Here is a 20,345-nt window from a genome sequence, read left to right as displayed (position 1 = left end):
GGCCGGCACCCCACCAACAGACCTACAAGAATCTGGGCTGAGGAAGCCACGGAGAAGACAGGCTCCCTGCTCAGGAACGAGCCCTGCACCCCCAAAGCCGGCTCCTGTGCCGGAGATTTAGAAAAGTCCAGAATTAATGAGCTTGCTCCGACACGGGCACAGATGTGAGGCGCCTTGATCTTTCTGTTGATCTCACCAGCTCCCATTCAGTCAGCAAGTGCAGCGGCTAATTAAAAAATGGCAGGAGTTTTCCCTCTCAGCCCTAATTTGTTTTGCATATATGGATTTTCTCTAATGACTTAGCCAAAAGGAAGAGGAGGAAGGAGGAGGAGAAGGAAGGGAAGGAGAGGGGAGGAGGTAGAGGAGGAACGAAGAGGAGAGAGAGGGAAGGGAAGAGGACAGCAGAGCAAGGCAGGAAACGGAAAGGAGAAAATGAAGAGGGGAAAAAGGAAGAAAAGAAGAGAAGAAACGAGGGCATTGCTAAGCCGTGGTTGCCTCCCCCGGCCTTGGAGCCGGGGCCTGAGCCCTGGGGTCTGCTCGCTCCTGTCCTGCGCTCCTGCTACAGCCGATGCTTCCACGGCTGGAATGCCGGCGTGCTCTGCTTTTAGAGACAGCATTTGGAGGATGCACTACCTTTCAGTCCTGCAGAAACTCTGCAAGCTTGAGCCCAAGCCACGTGTGAGAAAATGACCTCGTGAACTCTACATTGTAAAATGAGGGAGGAGGAGGAGGAGGAGGAGGAGGACTGGCCTTTCCGAGTGCCAGCTGTGAGGCTTCGTGCAGGCTCGGCACTTTTCTTGACCCGTCCCGCCCAGCGCACAGGTCCCCCTGGCAGATGCAGACAGACATCTGGGCACCGCCGGGGGTGGCAGAGCAGAAACGTGAGCCAGTCCTCTCCGACTCCTAAGTCCCATGTTCTCACCCTGTCACAAGCAAGGCGTCGGCAATGGGGGCTGCATGATCACACCCACTGTGTACCGGAAGACCAGAGGGGCTCAGAGGAGCTGTCCCCTGCCCCAGGTCCTGAAGTCTACCAGCCTCCTCTCCCCCGAAGTTTACCTAAGCTGGCATCTCCAAAGACCTTGACTGCAAGTTCAACCCTGGGACTCCGTAGAAGCAGCTGGAATGAGAGCCGGTCTCAACTCACAAATTGTTCCCCCAAAAATAGCTTCTTGGCTCTCCTATTTATTTTTTTCCCTTAAATTGGAAAAGAACCCAAATGGTAGTGTCTTAATTAGCCATTTGCCTGCTAATGTCTACTGGATAAATAGAAACACCCAACACTTCCCTCCCCTGTCCCAGCCCTTCGAAGCCCGACCAGAGACCCTGTGCTCAGGTCAGCGCTGAAAGCTGCTCTACCCCACGCCCATGGCACACGCCTGTAATCCCAGCTGCCCGGGAGGCTGAGCTCTGAGGATTTCGGTTGCGAAGCCAGCCTGGGCAGAAGAGTCCCTGAGACTCTCCTCTCCAATGAACCACCAGAAGAGCCGGAAGTGGCGCCATGGCTCGAGTAGTAGAGCGCTCGCCTTGAACACAAAAGCTCAGGGACGGTGCCCCGGCCTCGAGTTCAAGCCCCAGCACAGGTGCAAAAAATAAAATAAACAGGATCAAATGGGGGTCTTTCCGATGGGAGATGGCTAGATTCCATGACAGTGTGAGGGAGTTGGGCGTGACTGGAGGTCAGAACACTGAGCGAGTCCGCCCTTGCTTTCCAGTTCACTAAAGTGGGCAGAGCCCAGGGACAGGAAGAGGCTAAGATGTCTGTCACACACACACACACCAGCCCCGGGACCCTTCCTCATCTCCCTCTCCCTCTGCTGCTTTGTCTAAAGCAACAACCCAGCGCACAAGTACTACCTGGCTGTGGATCCCGTGTCCGGCTCGCTCTTCGTCTCCGACACCAACAGCCGCCGGATCTACCGCGTCCGGTCTCTGAGCGGAGCCAAGGACCTGGCGGGGAACTCGGAGGTGGTGGCCGGCACGGGCGAGCAGTGCCTGCCCTTCGACGAGGCCCGCTGCGGCGACGGAGGCAAGGCGGTGGAGGCCACGCTGATGAGCCCCAGAGGTAGAGGTCCCCTCCCCACCCCACCCACCCCACGCCCAGCCTCAGCTCATGCCCACCTCCACCATCATCACCCCCGCCCCGGGCCTGGGACCCACCCTCCGCAGAGCCCGCCCCTCACCCAAACCCCGCGTCTGGCCTAGGGATCGCTGTGGACAAGAACGGGCTGATGTACTTCGTGGACGCCACCATGGTGCGCAAGGTGGACCAGAACGGGATCATCTCCACCCTGCTCGGCTCCAACGACCTCACCGCTGTCCGGCCCCTCAGCTGTGACTCCAGCATGGACGTGGCTCAGGTGGGGCCCTCCCCCTGTGCCCCCACCCACCCCTGCCTGCATGCTGGGAGGAGACGGGGGGGATGCGAGGGGGAGGGGTGAAGACCCCAGCACTGCCTACCTGGGGCCACCGGGCAGCAAGATGGACCTGGAAGGGACAGGTGGGAGGGGTGGGGGAGGAGAGAGAGGAAAGAAGGGGAGAGGAGAGAGGAAAAGAGGGAGGGAAGGAAGGAGAGAAGAGGGAAAAGAAGGAAAGAGGGATGGCAGGAAGGAAGGGAGGAGGAAGGGAGGGAGAGAAAAAGGGGAGGGACAGAGGGAAGGAGGGAGGGAAAGGGAGAGCAGGAAGGAGGAAAAGAAGGGGGAGACAAGGGAGGAGGGAAGGAGGGAAAGAAGGAAGAAGGTAGGGACAAGGAGGGATGCTCCAACAAGTGGCGGGATGGTGACCGATGGGGGGCCCTGCACCTCCTCCTCTGCTCCCCTGCAGGAGGGGTTGTGAGGCGGGCAGAGGAAGCCCTGCCCCTGCTGGTGTGAGCCCACCTGCTGCATTGCAGCCCTAGCCCAGCTTGTGGCAGATGCCCCCAGTGCCCACAGAGGACAGGCCCCTCCAAAGCCCAGCACCCCGAGTCTGCAGGGCCTCCCTCCCTTAATCCTGGGCCAGCCCCAGTGCGCTGTTCCCTTAGCAACGGCAGTGGCAGTGGCACCACGCTGTCCTTTATCCTCGGCTGGGGCTCCACAGCTCCTCACGTGGTGCGGACACAGGGGCTCCCCTCGTGGCTCACGGTTTTCTGCCTGGGCAGCATCTAGACAGGCGGCTCTGACCCCTGCACAGCTGTGTGTGACATGCCACACACACACACAGGGCTGACACACGGCCCCGTGGGCAGAGCTGGCCACGTTTGTCGAGTGTGTCTTCTCTGTCACACACACAGCCAGCCGTTCTCGGATGGCGCACAGTGTGCCTGCTAAACGCTAGCGGCACGGGCGGCTCACGCCTGTCATGCTAGCTGCTCAGGAGACCGAGATCTCAGGGTCACGGTTCAAAGCCAGCCCCGGGCACAAAGAAAAATTAAAAGTCCCCGTGACTCTTATCTCCAGTGAACCAGCAAAAAGGCAGAAATGGAGCTGTTGTCAAGTGGTAGAGCACCAGCTTTGAGCAAAAAAAAAAAAACAAAAAACCAGCTCAAGGAGGGCACCCGGGCCCTGAGTTCAAGTCCCAGGCCAGGCACAAGAGAAGAAAGCTAGGGTGCCCCCCCCACACCGCCGTCATGTCAGCCGGATGGCAGCCCGGTCTCTAACCCGCCCTGTCCCTCCCCAGGTACGCCTGGAGTGGCCTACAGACCTGGCCGTGAACCCCATGGACAATTCCCTGTATCTTCTAGAAAACAACGTCATCCTCCGGATCACAGAGAACCACCAGGTGAGCGTGATCGCCGGGCGGCCCATGCACTGCCAGGTCCCGGGCATCGACTACTCACTCAGCAAACTGGCCATCCACTCGGCGCTCGAGTCCGCCAGCGCCATCGCCGTGTCGCACACGGGCGTGCTCTACATCACCGAGACGGACGAGAAGAAGATCAACCGGCTGCGCCAGGTCACCACCAACGGGGAGATCTGCCTGCTGGCCGGGGCCGCCTCCGACTGCGACTGCAAGAACGACGTGAACTGCGTGTGCTACGCGGGCGACGACGCCTACGCCACCGACGCCATCCTCAACTCCCCGTCCTCCCTGGCCGTGGCCCCCGACGGCACGGTCTACGTGGCCGACCTGGGCAACATCCGCATCCGGGCGGTCAGCAAGAACAAGCCCGTGCTGAACGCCTTCAACCAGTACGAGGCCGCCTCCCCCGGCGAGCAGGAGCTGTACGTGTTCAACGCCGACGGCATCCACCAGTACACCATGAGCCTGGTGACCGGCGAGTACCTGTACAACTTCACCTACAGCCCCGACAACCACGTCACCGAGCTGGTGGACAACAACGGCAACTCCCTGAAGATCCGCCGGGACAGCAGCGGCTCGCCCCGGCACCTGCTCATGCCCGACAACCAGATCGTCACGCTCACCGTGGGCACCCACGGTGGCCTCAAGGCGGTGTCCACGCAGAACCTCGAGCTGGGCCTCATGACCTACGACGGGAACACCGGCCTGCTCACCACCAAGAGCGACGAGACCGGCTGGACCACCTTCTACGAGTGAGTGCCGCCTGCTCCTCAGGGCCGCTTGGTCGGGGGCTCACGCCCGCCACCCTGGCCCCTCCGGAGGCTGGGATCTGAGGATGGAGATTCAAAGCCAGCCAGGGGGGGAAGAATCCCTGAGACTCTCTCCTCTCCCACTAGCCGCCAAACCACTAGAGGTGAAGCTGTGGCTCAAGTGGTAGAGAGTGAGCCAGCCTTGACCGAAAGCAGCTCAGGGACAGCATCCAGGCCCTGAGTTCAAGTCCCAGGACTGGCACGAAAAGCAAACTGCTGGCTGGGCACGGGTGGCTCACGCCTGTCATCCCAGCTACTCAGGAGGCTGAGATCTGAGGATCGCAGTTGGCAGCCAGCCTGAGTAGGAAAGTCTGTGAGATTCTTATCTCCCGTTAGCCACCTGAAAATCAGAAATGGAGCCATGGCTCAAAGCGGTAGACAGCTAGGCCTGAGCACAAGAAGCCATGTAGAAGCTGAGAATTGAGGATCGTGGTTTGAAGCCAGAAAAAAAATCCATGAGACTCTTATCTCCAATTAACCATCCGAAAACCAGAAGTGGAGCTGTGGCTCAAAGTGGTAGTGCTAGTCCTGAGGACAAAAGCTCAGGGACAGCACCCAGGCCATTGAGTTAAGTTCCAAGATTAGCACAAGAAGAATACTGCTGGCCAGGCACTGGTGCCTCGTGCCTGTAACCCTAGCTACTCAGGAGGCTGCGGTCTGGATCTCACAGTTCAAAGCCAGCCCAAGCAGGAAAATCCATGAGACTCTTATCCCCAATGAATCAGCAACAGCAACAAAAACCAGAAGTGGCTCTGTGGTAAAACGCTAGCCTTGAGCAAAAATGCTCAGGGACAGCACCCAGGCCCTGACAGAAAGAGAGAGAGACAGACAGACAGACAGACACAGAGAGAGAGAGAGAGAGAGAGAGAGAGAGAGAGAGAGAGAGAGAGTGGACTGCTTAGTAACCTTGTCTTCTTGACTTTAATAAGTTTTGGGATCTCAGGATATTTGGGTTCTCTCTTCTCCCTGTCCCTCTCCCTGGCTCTCTCTCTATCCCCTCTCTCTAGCTCGCTCTCCCTTCTCTCTCTCTCCCTCTCCCCCCCCTCCCCCCCCCCCCCGTCTCCTCTCTCCTCTCTGGGGTCTCTGCCAGCACTGGGAATTCCTGTTGTCTGCCTGCATTTGGATCTCAGGATATTGGGCGCGCCCCGGGGAGACAGGCGCTGATTATCCGGGTTGATTATGCATGACTGCCCTGGGTGTGGGGGCTCCCAGTGGGGCTCCCCGTAATTTTCAGTAGGTCCAGCGGCACACATGATTGCAGACAGGAAGCTGAACTCTGAACGTCCTCTTCAGCAGAAGCAAATCAACTCAGAGAAAGCTGCGAGGGCCCCCGAGTTTCCCCTCCTGGTTATGTCTCCCGCCTTCCATAGTACTGACCCATGACATAATGCCGGTCCCCGGCTGCCCCCAAATAGAGCCTACACATAGCTGGGTCTCCGTAGTGGTGAAGGAGCAAGCTAAGTCCTGGGGCTTAAACTCAGGGCCTGGACACTGGTCCTGGGTTTTTTTCCCCGCTCAAGGCTGGTACTCTACCACTTGAGCCACAGCTCTACTTCTGGTTTTTTGCTGGTTCATTGGAGATCAGCGTCTCATGGACTTTCCTGCCCGGGCTGGCTTCAAACGGTGGTCCTCAGATCTCAACCTCGTGAGTAGCTAGGACGACAGGCGTGAGCCACCGGTTTGGGCCCTCGCTGATCCTCGAGAATTTAGTAAATTAAAGGAGGGGATATCCCAAAGAGAAGGAGTGGGGGGGGGGGGCGTGGAGCAAGAGAAAAGAGCAGAAGGCCAAGAATGGCTCCCAAGTCTCACCTTCAAGCAGAAGGAAGATGCTGCCACCTCGTGGCGGCTGCCGGTGCTGCAGCACTGCGCTCCCCGGCTCGGCCTTGTGTCTCAGGGCGGGCAGTACAGCTCAGGCTTCTGAGATGCTCACGTCCCCCCCTCCCCAGTGCCACCCTTCAGCCCCGACCCCCCGCGAGCAGATGAGCCGCAGGTGAACTTGATCCACACACCCCCAGATTCCCTTCCCCACACACACAGCTCAGCCAAGGCCAGGTCACCTGGGGGAGGGAGGCCGGACTGACCCTGACCCCACACACACACTCACACACACACACCCGGCTGGACGTGACTCTACCCCGCGCTCCCTCCCTCCAGCTACGACCATGAGGGCCGGCTGACCAACGTGACGCGCCCCACCGGCGTGGTCACCAGCCTGCACCGGGAGATGGAGAAGTCCATCACCATCGACATCGAGAACTCCAACCGGGACGACGATGTCACCGTGGTCACCAACCTCTCCTCGGTGGAAGCTTCGTACACGGTGGTGCAAGGTGAGCCCCGCCTTCCCCCTTCCCCCCCCCCACGACCCTCTGCTCCCCTTCTTGTTCATAGCAGGGCAGCTCTGCGGGCGGGCGGGCAGCACCCAGCCCAGCCTGCAAGCGGCAGGCGCGGAGCTCAGACCCCAGGGTCCCAGAATGAGGTCACTGTGGTTAAGAATTGTGCCGGAAAGTCGTGTGCTGGGGGGCTCACGCCTGTCACCCCAGCTGCTCGGGAGGCTGAGATCCGAGGAACGCGGTTCAAAGCCAGCCCGGGCAGGAAAGACAGGGAGACTGATCTCCAGTGACTCACCAGAAAGCCAGAGCTGTGTGTGGCTCAAGTGGTAGAGCGCTTGCCTTGTATGCCTGAGGCCCTGGGTTCGATTCCTCAGCACCACATAAGCAAAAAGAAAAACGCCGGATGTGGCGCTGTGGCTCAAGTGGTAGAGCGCTAGCCTTGAGCTGAAGAGCTGAGGGACAGCGCCCAGGCCCAGAGTTCAGGCCCCACAGCCAGACCCACAAAAAGAAAAAAAAGTTAGGTTGGAAGCATAGCTCGAGCAGTAGAGCACTTGCCCAGCAAGCAGAGTTTGGCCCTGGGTTCAGTCCCCAGTCCTGTGGCTGATCACGGCTGATGGGGATGATAGCAGCCAAGGCCTGGGGGCCGAGCCATGTCTGCTTACCGGGAAATGCTCCATTCCTGGGACGTGTCCTCTCTCCTTCGCCAACACTGTCCATCAGCGCCTCTGCCGCAGTTTCTCCCCCAGTTTCCGGCTGCTCGTGGGGGCGGCCGGGTGGTCCCCAGCAATGCCGCTCCCTTTCCCAGCTCAGCTGCAAGCGCGTCTTCCCCGATGACCTCTGGACCCGGTCCCTTGGCGATCTACCGCCAGGCCGAAAGTCCTGAGGTGTCTGCCCAGCCCGGCTGCCGTCCTCGGCTCAGGGCCGGCAGCCAGGAGAGGCTGAGAGGCTGTGAGGAAACTCGCGGGTTCATTTTCCTTTTAGTGAAGACACAGGGTGGGCGGGGCCGGCGCGGCCGAGGACGCAGTGTCACCTCGGTGGATAAATGGTGACCTTTCGGCCTGCCGCCCTGACTGTCCTTCCGCTGGGCCCCATGACGAATGACGTGGGGGCCGGCCGGTGGCCCCAGCCACCCCCATCATGCCGCCAGCATTGGGGGCCAGCCCTGCACCCCCAAGTGCCCCGGCCCAGAGAGGAACCCAGACTCACCCTCCCACCTCCTCCAGGCCCAGGTCATCTGACCCATGGAGATCCGTGAGGAAGGCGCACATGCCCAGCACCAACACACGTGTGTGGCAGACAGAGACAGACAGACAGACAGAGAGACACAGAGACAGAGACAGTAAGAGACAGAGAGACAGAGAGAGACAGTGAGAGATAGACAGAGAGACAGTGAGAGACAGACAGAGAGACAGTGAGAGACAGAGACAGTGAGAGACAGAGACAGTGAGACAGAGATAGAGAGACAGAGAGAGACAGAGACACAGAGAGACAGAGACAGTGAGAGACAGAGACAGAGAGACAGAGACAGTGAGACAGAGATAGAGAGAGAGAGAGACAGAGACAGAGAGACACAGAGACACAGAGAGAGACAGAGACAGAGACAGAGAGAGACAGAGACAGAGAGACAGAGACAGACAGAGAGACAGAGACAGACAGAAGGCGGCTTTTTGTCCCCTCTGCATTATTTTTTTGATCCGATCCATGGCCCGCCCACCAGCCTCGGGTGGTCAAGAGGAAGAAAAGTTAAAGTTCTCTTCCTTTCATTTATCTTTTTTTTTAATGTATGAGCTATAATGCATATACACACACACACACACCTCTACGTGCATGTGTGCGTGCGTATGTGTATGTTGATGGATATAGAGATGGCTGTACATGTGGAGGTTGTGGAGTTTGACTGACACGCCTTGTGCGGGCGGTAGACATCTCCCGCGTCGCAGTGTGTTATTAACGGCCTGCAGGGAGCACAAGAGGAATCTGGGGCATCCTGGCTCCCGCAGCAGCTCATGTGCGTGTATTTTCCCGTGCGCTGGCCCCACGCCAGCTGACCCTGTGCTGACCACACCCCCCAGGTGCCTGCAGACCCCAGGGGGGATGGGATGGCCCCGCACACGCCGGCCTAACCGCACGATCCCGTGCGTCCCCTCTCCCCCACCCCGCCCCTCAGACCAAGTGCGGAACAGCTACCAGCTGTACAACAACGGCACGCTGCGGGTGATGTACGCCAACGGCATGGGCGTGAGCTTCCACAGCGAGCCGCACGTGCTGGCCGGCGCCGTCACGCCCACCATCAGCCGCTGCAACATCTCGCTGCCCACCGACAACGGCCTCAACTCCATCGAGTGGCGGCTGAGGAAGGAGCAGGTCAAAGGCAAAGTCACCATCTTCGGCAGGAAGCTACGGGTAGGCGGCCCCGACCCCGCGTGGCGCTCACACACGCGGCCCCGACCCCGCCTGGCACGCGCCTCCCCAGATCCGGGGCTGGTGACCCCAGCCTCTGTCTAGCCCTGGTGTGTGCTGACGCCAGGCGCGGGGCCCCGGGCTGCAGCCTGCAGTCTGTGTCCCCCCGGGCACGCACACACACGTGCGCACACACGTGCATTCAGAGATCAACACGAGCCGCAGCCAGAAGCTGAACCATGAAACACACAAAAGAGTTTAAAACTTTGAAACCCAGCTGGGAAGGTGGCTCAGGGACAGAGCGCTCGCCTCGTACGCATGAAGCCCCGGGTTCAATTCCTCAGCACCACATACACAGAAAAAGCCAAAAGTGGCGCTGTGGCTCAAGGGGTAGAGCGCTAGCCTTGAGCACAAAGAGGCTCAGGGACCAGCGCCCAGGCCCTGAGTTCAAGCCCCAGGACTGGCAAAACAAAACAAAACAAACAAAAACAAAACCACTTTGAAATCCCACGGGAAGACATGTGTAGGCTAAAGTTGAGTAATAACCTTTTTCCAGTCCTAGGGCTTGAACTCAGGGCCTGGGTGCTGTCCCTGAACTCTTGTGATCAAGACTAGTTAGTGCTCTACCACTTGAGCCACAGCGCCACTTCCAATTTTCTGGTAGGGGGCTGGGAAGGTGGCTCAGTGGTAGAGTGCTTGCCTTGCATGCTTGAGGCCCTGGGTTCGATTCCTCAGCACCACATAAGAAAAAAAAAACACCAATTTTCTGGTAGAAAATTGGAGATAAGAGTCTCACGGACTTTCCTGCCCGGGCTGGCTTTGAACCGCGATCCTCAGATCTCTGCCTCCTGAGTAGCTGGGATTATAGGCCTCTGGTACCTGACAATGGTAAGTTTCAACACACACCTGGACAGGTAGAGCCCCCAGGACACACGGCCACCCGCCCAGGCCTGGCTGGGTTTCCTCTGGGTGTCAGGTTCTCAGCCAGGCTGGGTGTTTGGCTTTCCTTTATCCAGAGCTTTCTTTCCTGGTTCCAACGATGCTAACGGAACGAGATTAGCCGCGAAACCCCTCGTGGCTGGATTTCGGGGCTGCATAATTGATTCTTGACACCCTGCACTGCGGAAGTTGATTATAAGTCATCGTCTGGCCTTCTCTCTGATCAACCAGTTACGCGTTGTGACTCAAAACAAAGAGCACCGCGGCCCTCGCGTAGAATGGCCCCCACGCCAAGCCGGCCGGCGCCGGGGCACCCACGGCGCTACCTGCCATGGACAGCGGACACGGGGTGCGTGCACAGGGCCACGCGCTCAGAGCTTCTGCCAGGGCCCGCCGGCTGGCATCTTGTTTATGCAAATCCGAAGCGAGGTTTCTCCACCAACACCTCAACATTTAATTGTCTGGGGTTCGCTCCTGTAACAATAATCACAAATCCATTTAGCTCTCTTAAATGAAAATCACTCTGAGATTATAACAGGTTGAGTGGACTGAGAATGTAATTTGAAAATGAGGGAGAAAGCCTGGAATTTATTTGCATCTCATTTATTTTAATTCAGTTCATAAACTGGTTAGTGAATGAAATGAAAGAAAGTCCCGGAAATTACAGGGGAGCCCTGGGAAGAGGGAGGGCCGGACGGACCCGGAGCGCCTCGGATCCTCACACTTGGGAGACAGATGGCCGGCGGCCGGCCTTGCCCCCCCCCTTTCCAGTCCTTCCCCACGGTCCAACAGGGTGCCACACTTTTTTCCATTTGTTCAGAGGGTGTTTACTGAGTATACAGGAGAGAGAGAGAGAGAGAGATGTGGCCAGTAATTCATAGTGTAGTTCTAGTGAGATTATGCTGACAGGGCCCTGTGAGCATGTAACGGTCAGGGACCAGCAGCGACCAGGTAACAAATGGGCCCTGGAATCTCAGGACACCGCGCGCAGCGCAGACCCCCTGGCCCTGGGGCTCTGTGAAAGTGGCTTCTCCAGCACCCGGCCGGCGGTCCCACGAGCCTCCCTCCCGCCTCTTTCTCGGGCTCCCCACGCCCACTGCTGGCTGGCAGCGGTGTCCGTCTGAAATGTCTCCCGCTGTGTTACAGTGTCTCCCCCAATCACCCGCACCCGTCCTCACCCCTGGGAGCTGAGTGAGAGTCATGGTCGAGGCCCAGGCCGAGCCATTCCCACAGCCGGTTTCCTGCCTTCTGGTGGCAGGCCTGTGCCGGGCCAGACGGAAACCTTCCGGGCAGTTCCACGGCGGGAGAGCACTTCCCCCAGTGTACCCTCCGCACAAATAAAAGCCAGCTTGAATCGCTGAGTTTTACTCACCGGAGAAGCCAGGCCGAGGGCCACGCCTGATAATTTAAACTAATGGCTTCCTTACAAACGCAAAAGTGTATGAATTCAAAACCGGATTTCTCTAGCCCCGAACTCCGAACTCCTACGGTGCCAGCGAGGAAGAGAACTGCGCTGAGCATGGCGGTGAAAATAATCCCAAATAAGTTCTGTATTCTCCAGAAAGCCTCGGGGTTAATTTAAATATTGCTAGAGAGATCATTTAATTCGGAACAAGTGAACAGAGTGACTCAAAGCCCCCGCATGCTCCAAACTGGGGGGCTGCGCACCCCAAAAGTCACGCATCGGCGCTGAGACCTCACCCACCGCGGCCTGCAAGTCCAAGGGTCTCACTACACACCCACACCCCGGCCCCCGGTGGCCAAATCGTCTCCGGCTGACCCGAGCTCTCCAGCACCCCGGTGAATTTATTTTATTTAATTATTAGAGACATTGGGCATCTTCTAGAAATTTCACATCTCCGACGTCAACCCCAACTGGCAGTATTAAACTCTCGCTTCTAGCAATAGGTGAAGGTGCCCCAAAGGCCGGGCACAGTGGCACCCACCTGTAATCCCAGCTACTCGGGACCTGGCTGCAGGCAGATCGCCAACAAAAACATGAGCGTCCACTACTGAAGTCCTATCTAAAGGGCAAAGGTCCAGAGCCACGGCTGAAGAGGCAGAGCACCAGCTCTTAAGTCCAAAGCCTAGAAACTGCCCCAAAACGTGAAATTACAGAGCCACGCCGCAGTGAGCACCCGGCCTACGCATCCAGCCAGGGGTCAGAGGCCGGGTCAGGTCTGAGGGAGAACCACGGGGCTGGCGTGGCGGGTGGCGGCCTCCTGGAATCTCAGCATGGCGCGCCCCTGGTCTGTGCGGAGCACACACTGCCTTCCTGGGGCGGCGCACCATCGCCCCTCTGCCCGCAGTGAAGGCTGGGGAAACACCCCGGGCCGGCCGGTTGTGAGCCCTGCCCCACCCGCGCCTCCGCCGCTGAGTGTCGGTGAGCCCGTCTTCCCAGGGCACCTCCCGCGTGAGAACCCCAGCTTCTGTTGAGAAAACTCCCAACCTCCCAGCCTCCGAATCCCAACCAAAGCGGCGAGCGAGCCAGCACGTGTGCAAAGTCCCCTGCGTCTGGTGTGTGCAGGCCTGGTGACAGCCAGTGGCTCACGCCTGTCACCCCAGCTACGCAGGAGGCTGAGATCTGAGGACCGCGGTTCAAAGCCAGCCCGGGCAAGAAAAGTCCCTGAGACTCTCATCTCCAATAAACCACTCCGGAAACCAGAAGTGGCGCTGTGGCTCCGGCGGTAGAGCGCTGGCCTTGAGCTGCAGAGCGCAGGTACAGCGCCCAGGCCCAGAGTTCCAGCCCCACGGCTGAAAAACAAATCAGCTGTGAGCAGGGCCGCCACGGTCCACCGTGCGGTGTGTTCTCTCCTTCCACAGGGTGTGGGCACCCCGGGGATGGCACAGCAGCCCCCGCCCAGCCCCCACCCCACCCAGAGCCCCGCACACATCCCACTGCCGCCGGCCGGACCGCGTCTCTGAAGCCACGGCACCCATTGTGTCCCCCCAGGTCCACGGCCGGAACCTCCTGTCCATCGACTACGACCGCAACATCCGCACGGAGAAGGTGTACGACGACCACCGCAAGTTCACGCTGAGGATCATCTACGACCAGGCCGGCCGCCCCTTCCTCTGGCTGCCCAGCAGCGGCCTGGCCGCCGTCAATGTCTCCTACTTCTTCAACGGCCGCCTGGCCGGCCTGCAGCGGGGCGCCATGAGCGAGAAGATCGACATCGACAAGCAGGGCCGCGTGGTCTCCCGCATGTTCGCCGACGGCAAGGTGTGGAGCTACTCCTACCTGGACAAGGTGAGCGTCCACCTGTCCCCCGGCGCCCTGCCCCTGGGGGATCCTGTCCCCCAACACGTCCTGTCCCCCGGCGCCCTGCCCCTGGGGGATCCTGTCCCCCAACACGTCCTGTCCCCCGGCGCCCTGTCCCTCGTTGAGCTAGTCTGAAGTCCCTCACTGTGAGATGCCTCTCTTGGTCCCTCTCACCCTCCCGCTCTCCTTCCCACTAGGGAAAAAAGTTCTGAAGGAAAATACAGCTCAGAGCCTAGCACCTAGAAAGAAAGAGGTGGGGAGATTTCGAGATGCTCAGTGATGGCTAAAATAAACAAGATCATCTGATTTCATTCCCCCAAGATAATTGGAAGTGGCACTGTAGCTCAAGTGGTAGAGCGCTCGCCTTGAGCTGAAGAGCTGTGGGACAGCGCCCAGGCCCAGAGTTCAAGCCCCATGACCGACAAAAAAAAAAAAAAGAAATGTACTCATTATCTAGCCGGGCGCTGGTGGCTCACGCCTGCAATCCTAGCTACTCAGGAGGCTGAGATCTGAGGATCGTGGTTCAAAGCCAGCCCGGGCAGGAGAGACCGTGAGACTCCTATCTCCAATAAACCACTAGAAAACCGGAAGTGGCGCTGTGGCTCAAGTGGTAGAGCGCTGGCCTTGAGCTGAAGAGCTGAAGGACAGCGCCCAGGCCCAGAGTTCAAGCCCCATGACCGACAAAAAAAAAAGATAATAATGACGCCGCGACTCCCTCCCCGGGGCTGCGTGGCTGGCTCGAGCCAGCGCATGGCCAGCTTGCCCAAAGACAGGCCACGGGGAGGGAACTCCCCCCGCATCCCTCGCGTGCAGGTGACTTCCTGCAGAGGCCAAAGCTCCCTGGAAAAGGGGGTGGGTGCCGTTGGGGTGCGTGCCGGCCCCTGGCCAGGCCTGGCACCCTCCATCAGCAAGTGGGGGGCTGGCACCACCCCTACCCATTTCTCCATCTCCCAAGATTCTCAGGCCCTGCCCCAGACCCGCAGAGTTCAGCTCCTCTTCTCCACCACCACCGCCCCTTCCCCCATCCCTGAGGGCCCCCGTGAGATCTGTGCTGATCACCCCTTCCCCGTGTGGCCTCTCCGGCGGGCCCCGGGGGGTGGGGGGGAGCGGGAGCCCCGCGGCCGCCGCTCACCTGTGCCGGCCCCCTCCTCTCCCGCAGTCCATGGTGCTGCTCCTGCAGAGCCAGAGGCAGTACGTGTTTGAGTACGACGCGTCGGACCGCCTGCACGCGGTCACCATGCCCAGCGTGGCCCGCCACAGCGTGTCCACGCACACCTCCGTGGGCTACATCCGCAACATCTACAACCCGCCGGAGAGCAACGCGTCGGTCATCTTCGACTACAGCGACGACGGCCGCATCCTCAAGACGTCGTTCCTGGGCACGGGCCGCCAGGTGTTCTACCGCTACGGGAAGCTGTCGAAGCTGTCGGAGATCGTGTATGACAGCACGGCGGTCACCTTCGGCTACGACGAGACCACGGGCGTGCTGAAGATGGTCAACCTGCAGAGCGGCGGCTTCTCCTGCACCATCCGCTACCGCAAAGTGGGGCCGCTGGTGGACAAGCAGATCTACCGCTTCTCGGAGGAGGGCATGATCAACGCGCGCTTCGACTACACCTACCACGACAACAGCTTCCGCATCGCCAGCATCAAGCCGGTCATCAGCGAGACGCCGCTGCCCGTGGACCTGTACCGCTACGACGAGATCTCGGGCAAGGTGGAGCACTTCGGCAAGTTCGGCGTGATCTACTACGACGTGAACCAGATCATCACCACGGCGGTGATGACGCTGAGCAAGCACTTCGACACGCACGGGCGCATCAAGGAGGTGCAGTACGAAATGTTCCGCTCGCTCATGTACTGGATGACGGTGCAGTACGACAGCATGGGCCGCGTGGTGAAGCGCGAGCTCAAGCTGGGGCCCTACGCCAACACCACCAAGTACACCTACGACTACGACGGCGACGGGCAGCTGCAGAGCGTGGCCGTCAACGACCGGCCCACCTGGCGCTACAGCTACGACCTGAACGGCAACCTGCACCTGCTCAACCCCGGCAACAGCGTACGCCTGATGCCGCTGCGCTACGACCTGCGGGACCGCATCACTCGGCTGGGCGACGTGCAGTACAAGATCGACGAGGACGGCTACCTGTGCCAGCGCGGCGCCGACGTGTTCGAGTACAACTCCAAGGGCCTCCTGACCCGCGCCTACAACAAGGCGAGCGGCTGGAGCGTGCAGTACCGCTACGACGGCGTGGGCCGCCGGGCCTCCTACAAGACCAACCTGGGCCACCACCTGCAGTACTTCTACTCCGACCTCTACAACCCCACGCGCGTCACCCACGTCTACAACCACTCCAACTCCGAGATCACCTCGCTCTACTACGACCTGCAGGGCCACCTCTTCGCCATGGAGAGCAGCAGCGGCGAGGAGTACTACGTGGCGTCCGACAACACGGGGACGCCGCTGGCCGTGTTCAGCATCAACGGGTTCATGATGAAGCAGCTGCAGTACACGGCCTACGGCGAGGTGTACCACGACTCCAACCCCGACTTCCAGATGGTCATTGGCTTCCACGGGGGCCTGTACGACCCGCTCACCAAACTGGTGCACTTCACGCAGCGCGACTACGACGTGCTGGCCGGACGCTGGACGTCCCCGGACTACGCCATGTGGAAGGCGGTGGGCCGAGAGCCCGTCCCCTTCAACCTGTACATGTTCAAGGGGAACAACCCCCTCAGCAACGAGCTGGACCTGAAGAACTACGTGACAGGTGAGGGGCCGGGGGGGGGCCGCCCCGAGGGGTGGGGGAGGGACACCGGACCCCCAGGAGCTGGCACACAAGGGACCTCCGGAGATGTGGCACGGCCCGACAGTCCCTAGGAGAATAGACTGGGCCTGGTGGCTCACGCCTGTAACCCCAGACACTCAGGAGGAGGACCAACGCCAGGAGAATCTGGGTTTGAGGCCAACCCAGGGGTAGTGAAAGGTCGTGATGCCTCCCTCTCAACAACGAAAACCCCGGGTATGGTGACACAGGCCTGTCATCTCAGCTGTTCTAGAAAGATTGTGGCTGCTCCCGGCCAAAATAAGAATATAATAATAACAATAACAACAATAACATAAAAAGCAAGGCCTGAGTATGTATGCAACGTGTGTGCACATGTGTGCATGTCTGTGTGTGTGTGTGTGTGTGTGTGTGTGCACAGTGCATGCCAGACTCGGGACTCGAACTCAGGGCCTGAGCACTGACAGTCCCTTGGCTTTTTCTGGTGCCACTCCACCCACCTCCAGCCAGCACGGGCCTCCATCACAACGCCACAGTTGGCGATTGGCCTAGTTGGGAAGGACAGGAGGAGGGTTCGGGGACCCAGGTACAGCAACTCTGGGTGCCCCTCCCCCTCCCCCGGGATCCACCCCGGCGTGCTGTCTGCCTGCCAGGAGTTCAGACATCTCTGTTGTTGTGTTCTCCCCCCACCCCCCCCCCCCGCAGATGTGAAAAGCTGGCTTGTGATGTTTGGGTTTCAGCTCAGCAATATAATCCCCGGCTTCCCGAGAGCCAAAATGTACTTCGTGCCTCCACCCTATGAGCTGTCTGAGAGTCAGGCGAGTGAGACCGGGCAGGTAAGACAGCGCCGCCCAGGGCGAGGGCGTGGGGACACACAAGCTGGGTATAAAAGCCGCCGGTATAACAGCCGGGCCTCCCAGGAAAGCCTGGCCAGCCGTCTCCTGTCTCCCCGCCGGCTGCAGCCCGTATTTCTTCCCAGCCTCCATGATTACCGTAACTGGGGACTCCGTAACCTGTTGGGCGGACACCCTGGAGTTGTCGCTCCCTGATTTACAGCCACACCATCTGCAGGGCCTGTGAGATCCCAGCCCCCCACCCCCACCCCGCGGCATTTATGGGACGTCATAAAACCGTGGTTTGCACTTTCTGTCCTACTGAAGAACGTTTTTACGCCCTACATAAAACCCAGGCACTGGGAGGCTGGGAAGGGATGGGAAGGGTAAACAAAGGAGGAGGCTGCAATGCTTGGTAAGAAATGTACGCATTATCCTGCCCATGCAATTGTAACCCCTCTGTACAGTATGTTCACAAATAAAATAAAATTAAATTTTTTTTTAAAAATAAATAAATAAAACCCAGGCACTTTGCAGGCTAAAGACACACGTGGCGCATCTGCCTGGGCGGTCCGTGTGCACCCATCTCTCCGGGGATGTGGACACAGTCAGTTCCACTCTGGGTGCATTGGGGCCTCAGCCCGGTGAGGTGGAAGGAGGGACCCCCGTTCAGCCCAACCCCATGGGGGGGGAGGGCCGGGGAGACAGGAGGAGGGGTGCTGACTGCTGAGGGCCCTGGGGTGGGGCACGCTCTGGGGGGCTCCGGACTCCCGAACACAGCCTGGCCCTCATCCCAGCCTGCCCCCTGGCCTCCACCGGAGACCGGTTCTCGCTTGTGAGTGGAGAAATCAAGGCCTGGAGCAAATGACCAGCCCCTTCCTCCACAGCCCCAAAACAGGCCACAAAGAAGCCTGGGGGCCCCCAGCACCACCAGTGTCGGGCTGACCTGAGGCCTCTGCCCGGGGCCTGGGGGGGCAGCCTGAGATCCCGCGTTGCCCACTTTGTGCCCTGGGCCGGGCAGCAACGGACACTGGCAGGACGGCAGCGAGTGCCCACGCAGGCCGCGGGCCCCAGAGCAGTGCAGGGCACCCAGGTGGCCTTCACGGCTGTCCCGGTGGCCTTGCTGGGTCCCAGGACCCCGGCAGGGGGGGACACACCGGGCCTGTGAGGGCCTCCCAGCCGCCCTCGGCAGGCGGCGGGGCGGTCTTAGCGCGGGCCCGGCACTAGCAGGAGCCAGCGAGCCGTCCGGTCCTCCCGGTGAGCTCTCTGTCCTCTGTTCCCCACAGCTCATCACGGGGATCCAGCAGACCACGGAGAGACACAACCAGGCCTTCATGGCCCTGGAGGGGCAGGTCATCTCCAAGAGGCTGCACGCCGGCATCCGGGAAAAGGCCGGCCACTGGTTCGCCACCACCACGCCCATCATCGGCAAGGGCGTCATGTTCGCCATCAAAGAAGGGCGGGTGACCACCGGGGTGTCCAGCCTGGCCAGCGAGGACAGCCGCAAGGTGGCCTCGGTGCTGAACAATGCCTACTACCTGGAGAGGATGCACTACAGCATTGACGGCAAGGACACGCACTACTTCGTGAAGATCGGGGCGGCCGACGGCGACCTGGTCACGCTGGGCACCACGACCGGCCGCAAGGTGCTGGAGAGCGGGGTGAACGTGACCGTGTCTCAGCCCACGCTGCTGGTGAACGGCCGGACGCGCAGGTTCACCAACATCGAGTTCCAGTACTCCACGCTACTGCTGAGCATCCGCTACGGCCTCACCCCGGACACGCTGGACGAGGAGAAGGCCCGCGTGCTGGACCAGGCCAGGCAGAGGGCGCTGGGCACGGCGTGGGCCAAGGAGCAGCACAGGGCCAGGGACGGGAGAGAAGGCAGCCGGCTGTGGACGGAGGGGGAGCGGCAGCAGCTGCTGAGCACGGGCCGCGTGCAGGGCTATGAGGGATACTACGTCCTGCCCGTGGAGCAGTACCCCGAGCTGGCGGACAGCACCAACAACATCCAGTTCTTGAGACAGAACGAGATGGGCAGGAGGTAACACGATCACCCGCCGCCATCTCTTGTCTGGGTGGCTCCACCGAATACCGGGAGGTCCTCTCCTAAGGAGACGCAAAGACCTAGGGCCCTGGGGCCGGGCTGCTTCGGGAGCGAGTGTGGCAGGGAAGCTCACATTTTTCTGAGTTCCAATGCTGCTACGTAAGCACCCACGTCCCTCGTCCCGAAGTAGAATTAGAAAAACCTGGCTGCCGACCTGGGCGGCAGAAGCCAAACCAACCCAACGGATGAATTGAACGAACAGAACAGAAACACACGCACGCAGACACCACGTCTCGAGTTACCCTGAGATAATGACCCACTTGTTGGGGGGAGGGGGGCCTTTAAAAACAAAAAACAAACAAAAAAAAAGCAAGAAAACAAAGAGACGCAGAAGTATCCAAAAGGAACAGAAGAACAAAAACAAAAAGCAAGAGCAAACACAAAGACACACACACACACACACACACACACAAACAAAAACCCACACACAACCACCACCACCACCAAACGCTGACCGCCTTCCAAAACCTCATCGAGTTTTGCATGAGTGGTCCACAGACGCCTGACCGGCGGAGGGACACGCGTTCAGACTGCTTGGCAGAAAGACAGACAGACACACACACACACACACACACACACACACACACACAGACGTGAGGTTTTCATTTAAGCAAATACAGGTGCATTTAAGCAAACCATGACTTTGGGGGCGACTCCCGCGTGTTAGGGCCTGGGGTGGGGGAGGGGGCAGACGATCCGAGCAGAGGAGTGAGCACTGAAAATACTTTTTTTTAAAGGAAAAAAAAAACACACAAAGGGGGAAAAAAAAACAAAAACAAAAACAAAAACAGAAAAGAAAACCACAACAAACAACAAAAGCAATTCCTAGCGCAAGTCAAAGCAAAATCACCACCGTTCGGCGTTGGACGGGTCGGGCCGCCCTCGGCCGGGCCTGCGCTGATCTCTGTGAGCGCACAGTGTAAAATTTCAATTCTAAAGGGGCGGCGTCCAGTCGCCGCAGATGAATCTCATACTCTTTTCTCTTTTCTTTTTCCTTTTTTTTTTCTTTTCTTTTCTTTCTTTTTTTTTTTTTTTGTCTTTGGAGATTCCATTGTGGGCCGTAATTCACAGTTACAGGGTGTAGTCTGTTTAGAAT

At 59.3% G+C, this 20,345-nt stretch overlaps 1 protein-coding gene across 5 annotated transcripts in view; it reads left to right on the top strand.

The window, feature by feature from the left end:
• The window catches only part of Tenm2 (teneurin transmembrane protein 2), a 625,307-nt gene extending 606,117 nt beyond the window's left edge, over positions 1 to 19,190 (top strand). For all 5 annotated transcript variants that reach the window (XM_013028659.1, XM_013028658.1, XM_013028657.1 and 2 more), the window contains 9 exons: positions 1,833 to 2,065; positions 2,206 to 2,360; positions 3,655 to 4,529; positions 6,741 to 6,916; positions 9,087 to 9,322; positions 13,212 to 13,508; positions 14,680 to 16,294; positions 17,015 to 17,145; positions 18,429 to 19,190. In XM_013028659.1, coding sequence (XP_012884113.1) covers positions 1,833 to 2,065; positions 2,206 to 2,360; positions 3,655 to 4,529; positions 6,741 to 6,916; positions 9,087 to 9,322; positions 13,212 to 13,508; positions 14,680 to 16,294; positions 17,015 to 17,145; positions 18,429 to 19,190 — 4,480 coding nt within the window. The remainder of the gene's footprint in view (positions 1 to 1,832; positions 2,066 to 2,205; positions 2,361 to 3,654; positions 4,530 to 6,740; positions 6,917 to 9,086; positions 9,323 to 13,211; positions 13,509 to 14,679; positions 16,295 to 17,014; positions 17,146 to 18,428) is intronic.
• Positions 19,191 to 20,345: the final 1,155 nt, after the last annotated feature.

This window comes from Dipodomys ordii, unplaced genomic scaffold, assembly GCF_000151885.1.
Source record: "Dipodomys ordii isolate 6190 unplaced genomic scaffold, Dord_2.0 Scaffold112, whole genome shotgun sequence".
In the NCBI taxonomy this organism is placed as follows: Eukaryota; Metazoa; Chordata; class Mammalia; order Rodentia; family Heteromyidae; genus Dipodomys; species Dipodomys ordii.
The sequence above is the reverse complement of the archived record's forward strand: the minus strand, read 5'-3'. Positions and strand labels throughout refer to the sequence as shown.